At 46.4% G+C, this 6,400-nt stretch overlaps 1 protein-coding gene across 1 annotated transcript in view; it reads right to left on the bottom strand.

Annotated features, from left to right (window-relative positions):
* Positions 1–5,349, bottom strand: part of LOC112063773 (sodium-dependent phosphate transport protein 2B-like) — a 22,348-nt gene extending 16,999 nt beyond the window's left edge. The window contains exon 1 of the mRNA XM_028492563.2: positions 5,250–5,349. Within this exon, the coding sequence (XP_028348364.1) occupies positions 5,250–5,349 (100 nt within the window). The remainder of the gene's footprint in view (positions 1–5,249) is intronic.
* Positions 5,350–6,400: the final 1,051 nt, after the last annotated feature.

Genomic DNA, 6,400 nt, shown 5'->3' with positions numbered 1-6,400 from the left:
ACTATAATCTCTTCAAATATTTTCTCGGGTCCTTTCTCTCTCTCTTCTCCTTCTGAGACCCCTATAATGCAAATGTTGTTGTGTTTAATGTTGTCCCAGAGGTCTCTTAGGCTGTCTTCGTTTCTTTTCATTCTTTTTTCTTTATTCTGTTCTGCAGCAGTGAATTCCACCATTCTGTCTTCCAGGTCACTTATCGGTTCTTTTGCCTCAGTTATTCTGCTATTGATCCCTTCTAATGTACTTTTCATTTCGGTTATTGTATTGTTCATCTCTGTTTGTTTGTTCTTTAATTCTTCTAGTTCCTTGTTAAACATATCTTGCTTCTTCTCGATCTTTGCCTCCATTCTTTTTCCGAGGTCCTGGATCCTCTTCACTATCATTATTCTGAATTCTTTTTCTGGAAGCTTGCCTATCTCCACTTCATTTGGTTGTTTTTCTGGGATTTTATCTAGTTCCTTCATCTGGTACATAGCCCTCTGCCTTTTCATCTTGTCTATCTTTCTGTGAATGTGGTTTTTGTTCCACAGGCTGCAGGATAGTAGTTCTACTTGTTTTTGCTGTCTGCCCTCTGGTGGATGAGTCTATGTAAGAGGCTTGTGGAAGTTTCCTGATGGGAGGGACTGGTGGTGGGTATAGCTGGCTGTTGCTGTGGTGGGCAGAGATCAGAAAAACTTTAATCCACTTGACTGCTGATGGGTGGGGCTGGGTTCCTTCCCTGTTGGTTGTTTGGCCTGAGGCAACCCAACACTGGATCCTACCTGGGCTCTTTGGCCGACTCTGGGAGGTCTCACGCCGAGGAGTACTTCCCAGAACTTCTGCTGTCAGTGTCCTTGTCCCCATGGTGAGCCACAGCCACGCCCCACCTCTGCAGGAGACCCTCCAACTGTAGCAGGTAGGTCTGGTTCAGTCTCCTATGGGGTCACTGCTCCTTCCCCTGGGTCCCAATGCGCACACTACTTTGTGTATGCCCTCCAAGAGTGGAGTCTCTGTTTCCCCCAGTCCTGTCAAAGTCCTGCAATCAAATCCCACTAGGCTTCAAAGTCTGATTCTTTAGGAATTCCTCCTCCCGTGTCCGGACCCCCATGGTGGGAAGCCTGACATGGGGCTCAGAGCCTTCACTCTAGTGGTTGGAATTCTGTGGTATACGTGTTCTCCAGTCTGTGTGTCACCCACCCAGCAGTTATGGTATTTGATTTTACTGTGACTGCACCCCTCCTACCGTCTCATTGTGGCTTCTCCTTTGTCTTTGGATGTGGGGTACCTTTTTGCGTGAGTTCCAGTGTCTTCCTGTCGATGAGTGTCCAGCAGCTAGTTGTGATTCTGGTGTTCTTGCAGGAGGGAGTGAGAGCACGTCCTTCTACTCCTGCGCCATCTTGGTTCAGGGTCCTGTGTACATTTTTTTTTTTTTTTTTTTTTGCAGTACGCAGGCCTCTCACTGTTTTGGCCTCTCCTGTTGTGGAGCACAGGCTCCAGACGCGCAGACTCAGCGGCCTAGGTTCACGGGCCCAGCTGCTCCGCGGCATGTGGGATCTTCCTGGACCAGGGCACGAACCCGTGTACCCTGCATTGGCAGGCGTATTCTCAACCACTGCGCCACCAAGGAAGCCCCCTGTGTACATTTTTAAAATTCATTTTTTATTGAAGTATAGTTAATTTACAATGTTGTGTTATATATACTCGTTTTCATATTCTTTTCTATTATGTTTTATCACAGGATATTGAATATAGTTCTCTGTGCTATACAATAGGACCTTTTTGTTTATCTGTTCTATATATTCTAGTTTACATCCACTAATCCCGAACTCCCAATCCATCCTTCCCCCACCCCCTTGGCAACCACAATTCTGTTCTCTATGTCTGTGAATCTGTTTCTGTTTCATTAATAAGTTCATTTGTGTCATATTTTAGATTCCACAGATAAGCATTATCATATGGTATTTGTCTTTCTCTTTTGACTTACTTCACTTAGTATGATAATCTGTAATTGCAACCATGTTGCTGCAACTGGCATTATTTCCTTCTTTTTTATGGTTGAATAGTATTCCATTCTATATATACACCACATCTTCTTTATCCATTTATCTGTCGATGGACATTTAGGTTGCTTTCAGGTCTTGGCTATTGTGAATAGCGCTGCTATGAACATAGAGATACATGTATCTTTTTGAATTATAGCCTCGTCTGGATATATGTCCAGGAGTGAGATTGCTAGATCATATGGCAACTCTGTTTTTTTAGTTTTTTGAGGAACCTCCATATTGTTCTCCATAGTGGCTGCACCAATTTCCATTCCCGCCATGAAACTGAGTACATTAAACAGTAACTCCCCATTCCTTCCTTCCCAGAGCCCCTGGCAGCCACCTTTCTACTTTCTGTCTTCATGAATTTGACTTCTCTAGGTAGTTCCTATAAGTAGAATCATAGAGTATTTGTCTTTTTGTGACTGGCTTATTTTACTTAGCATAATGTCTTCAAGATTCACCCATGCTTATGTCAGAAGTTCCTTCCTATTTAAAGCTGAATGATATTCCATTGTGTGTCTATACCACATTTTGTTTTCCCATTCATCTGTTGATGGACCATTGGGTTTCTTTTAGCTATTGCGAATAATGCTGCTTATGAACATGGGTGTGCAAATATCTCAAGACCCTCTTTAAATTCTTTTTGGTGTATACCCAGAAGTAGAATTGCTGAATTTTATGGTAATTCTATGTTTAAGGTTTTGAGGAACCTGCATACCATTTTTCATAGCAGCGACACCATCTTACATTCTTATAAGCAGTGCACCAGTGTTCCAGTTTCTTCACATACCTGCCAGTACTTGTCATTGGCTATTTTTTTCTAGCAGCCACACTCATGGGTGTGAGGTGGTTTCCTTGTGCATTTCCCTGATGTCAGTTTCTTTTTCTTGACTTGATCCCTTGTCTTCAATCCTACTCTGTTGCTATAGTCCTTAACAAGTCTGTCAGTTTCTTGAGGGTTTTTGTTTTCCAAATGTACCAAGGCATTTATTATTTGTGTCTGTACAGATTTCGGAGGCCAAAGACTTTTCTGACAGACATGTTGTAAAGTTTCCATTTAGAGAGTCAGTTTCTGACATGAAGCAGTAGAATAGTTGATTCGGAAGAGTGAAGGTGGGAAAGCTGATTCAATTTAGCTCTAGAATGTCTGCTCCTCAGAGATATCTTTGCAATAGGTTTGCGTTCTTTTAGTGAATATTTTTTGAGATTTTAGGTATTGCTTTTTATAATATTGGCAGATGTTTGTATTTTCCAAGAGGCTCCAAGTGCCTGAAGTGTGGGTGGCTGTCTTTAAAACTTTCCACCTCCTAAGAATGTTTTCTGAAGGAAGGCGTCCTGTGAACATCTGAGGTAAATCACTCCAGGAGGAGAGCACAGTGAGTGGAAAGACCCTAAGGCAGGAAATTGCCTGGAGTCTCCTGACCACAGCAAGGAGGCCAGTGGGGCTGGAGCACTGCTGAGAGAGAGGGCAGTGGTGTGAGATGGGGACAGAGGCAGTAACCGTGGTGGTAAAATGTGTATTCCTTTACTAAGGTCACCATAACAAAGTACCACAAACTGGGTGGCTTCAAACAGCAAAGATTTGTTGCCTCACAGTTCTGGAGGTTAGATGACCAACATCAAGGGGTTGGCAAGGTCATTTCCTTCTGTGAGGGAGAATCCATCCGAGGCTTCTCACCTAGCTTCTGGTGGTTGTGGGCAACCCTCAGCATTCCCTGGCTTGTAGATACACTGCTCCAGTGTCTGCCTCTGTCTCTACATGGCATCCTCCCTATGCATGTCTGTGCCCAAATTTCCCTCTTCTTATAAAGACACTAGTCATATTGGGTTAAGGGCCCTCCCTACTCCAGTATGACCTCATCTTAAGTAATTACATCTGTAGCCACCCCATGTCCAAATAAGGGCACATTCTGAGGTACTGGGGGTTGGGGCTTCAACAAATCTTTTTGGGGGACACAGTTCAGCTCATAACAAAGGGCAATACTTTGCTGAACTGGGGAGCTGAAACAAAATGCATTATTTAACGGTAAGATAGCAGAGGCCTCACACTGGGTAGAGGCCCAGAGACCATACAACTGCAGCCTCCCTGGAGCCTAGAAGTTTAAGGGTCCGGGGCCCAGAGTAATCAATGAAACCAGGGGATGGAGGCCAAAGGAACACTTGGCAAGGCTATAGGGGATGGAGGAGGTACACTGGGGCCACATGATCCCACCTAAACGGGTGGGATCCACCGTTCCATCATGTACCAGAGCCTATTCTTTAACCTGTGGATTGAAGTGTGGGATAGTAGGGTAGGTGTTAGGAGCAAGGACTATTGAGGTTCAAATTCAAGTGCTGTGTGATCTTAGGCAAGTTACTTACCATCTCTGTTTCTTGGTTTCTTTATCCAAAAATTGAGGGAAATAATATAATCCATCTCAAAGGGTTATCATGAGGATTATATCTGTCTATCCAGAAGAAGAGCTTAGAATGGTGCCTGGCCCCTTGTCACTGGCCCCCACATGTTCGTGGATGTTGTTCCTGGGGTAGGCCTGGGAAAGATGATCCTTTCCAAGCAGAAAGATGGTTAATTCAAATGGAAGTTGAAAAGAGGTTAATGAAGACGAAGATGCTATATTTTCAGAGGCTTAGGTGGAGTTAAGGGAGCCAAGAATGGATGATGAAGCATCCAGGGACCAGCAAGAGCAAGATGTCAGGAAGAGCAAGGGGAGTTAGTGGAATCCGACGAGCATTGTCATAGGGACCGAGGCTGCCTTACAGGCTCTGTAGCTGTGGGGAGAAGCAGCGCTGCCAAACCAAGGCTGGCAGGGAGGGAGTGGGAGGAACAGTGCCTTCTGCCTTCCCTCTCCTCCAGCTTCCCGATTTCCTGCTGGTAACTTCCCATTCCTGCTGGTGATTTCCCAGCACTCATTTTCCCCTGACTGAACCCACCTGGAAGTCAAAGGACAGAGGAATCCAGCAGATTCCAGGGCCTAGAAGGACAGAGGATGGATCTAGAAAGGTAAATGCAGAATCCACAGCCCCCTGGCCCCCAAAGACTGCTTCTTACTGGGGAATCCAGGGCAACATATTGAAAGCGGTATATATTCCCTGAGTCACACCGACTGGGAGAGAAGATGTAGCAGCTGGTGCTCACCCCAAATTCCACGTGTGTCCTACGGTCAGCTCAGGGCCACACCACTACTTTGGGCCAATGGTCTGGGACCAGAGGTGACATGTGTCACGTACTGGCCCAAGCGGTTAGGAGCCAGTGTACCTCCTCCATCCCTCTCTTGCTGTCACACAGTGAAACTGTGGAGGTCACAGTTTCAAGACAGTGCAGCTTCATGACGGAAGAGGAAAGTCCAGCTTATATCAGATTTAGCCTAAGTGAGAAGAAGCCCCAGGAGTGGGGTAAGCCTCTGAGATTTGGGGACGGACCATAACCTATCACATCCTCACCGACACGGAAGGAGATGATCCAGGCCAGGAGGTGCCCTAGGCAGTGGAGAAGAAGTCCCTGCTGAGACTTGGAAATATGTTGGAAATAGTTAAAAAGAAAAAAATCACCCCACCCACCTCCATCTCAGTAGGTGACTGGAAGTTGACTGGTTCCTAGGGTCCTAACTGTGTCTTCTTAGTGAGCGGGTCTCAAGAAGGAGAGCTTGGGGACAGGGAGTGGGGAGATGAGACTGAAGGTGCAGTGTGTGCTGGGGTGTGGACCAGGGTCTGAGGCTCCTGGGCGTGGAGGATTGAGGCGGGAGGTGGGAGGGGCACTTCCCCTGCGTCCTCGGCCTGGCCGGGGCTCTAATTAGAAATGAAGTGTTTCAACAATAAAGCATTTTTTTCTTTTAAGGAACTGAGGTGCTGAGGTAAATATGGTACCCTTTGAAGATCGGTTTGTACCCGGACCATCAAAGGGTAAGGAGGGTCGCCCTCTGAAAGTTCAATGTAAGGCTTTACCTGTCTTGCTGCTGTTTTTTTCAAAAATATTTATTTATTATTTGTTTGGTTACATTGGGTCTTAGATGTGGCACACGGGATCTTCATTGTGGCACACGGGCTTCTCTCTAGTTGTGCCATGTGGGCTCCAGAGCACGGGGGCTTAGTTGCCTCACAGTATATGGGATCTTAGCTCCCTGACCAGGGATTGAACCCGCAACCCCTGCATTGGAAGGGGGATTCTTAACCACTGCACCACAAGGGAAGTCCCTTGCTGCTGTTTTAAATTAATGCCTAGAACATCACAGGCTTCACAAAGGAAGCAGAAGCCCTGATGCATGAGCTGGGCCCAAAGGGAGCAGGCTCCGGGGCAAGTCCAGGGAGCGAGCGCCCAGCCGGGCCCAGTGATAGGAGAGCTCGGCCCGTGTCAGGTCAGAGCCCAGAGTCCAGGGGGTACC

Source organism: Physeter macrocephalus, chromosome 7 (genome assembly GCF_002837175.3).
Source record: "Physeter macrocephalus isolate SW-GA chromosome 7, ASM283717v5, whole genome shotgun sequence".
In the NCBI taxonomy this organism is placed as follows: Eukaryota; Metazoa; Chordata; class Mammalia; order Artiodactyla; family Physeteridae; genus Physeter; species Physeter macrocephalus.
The sequence above is the reverse complement of the archived record's forward strand: the minus strand, read 5'-3'. Positions and strand labels throughout refer to the sequence as shown.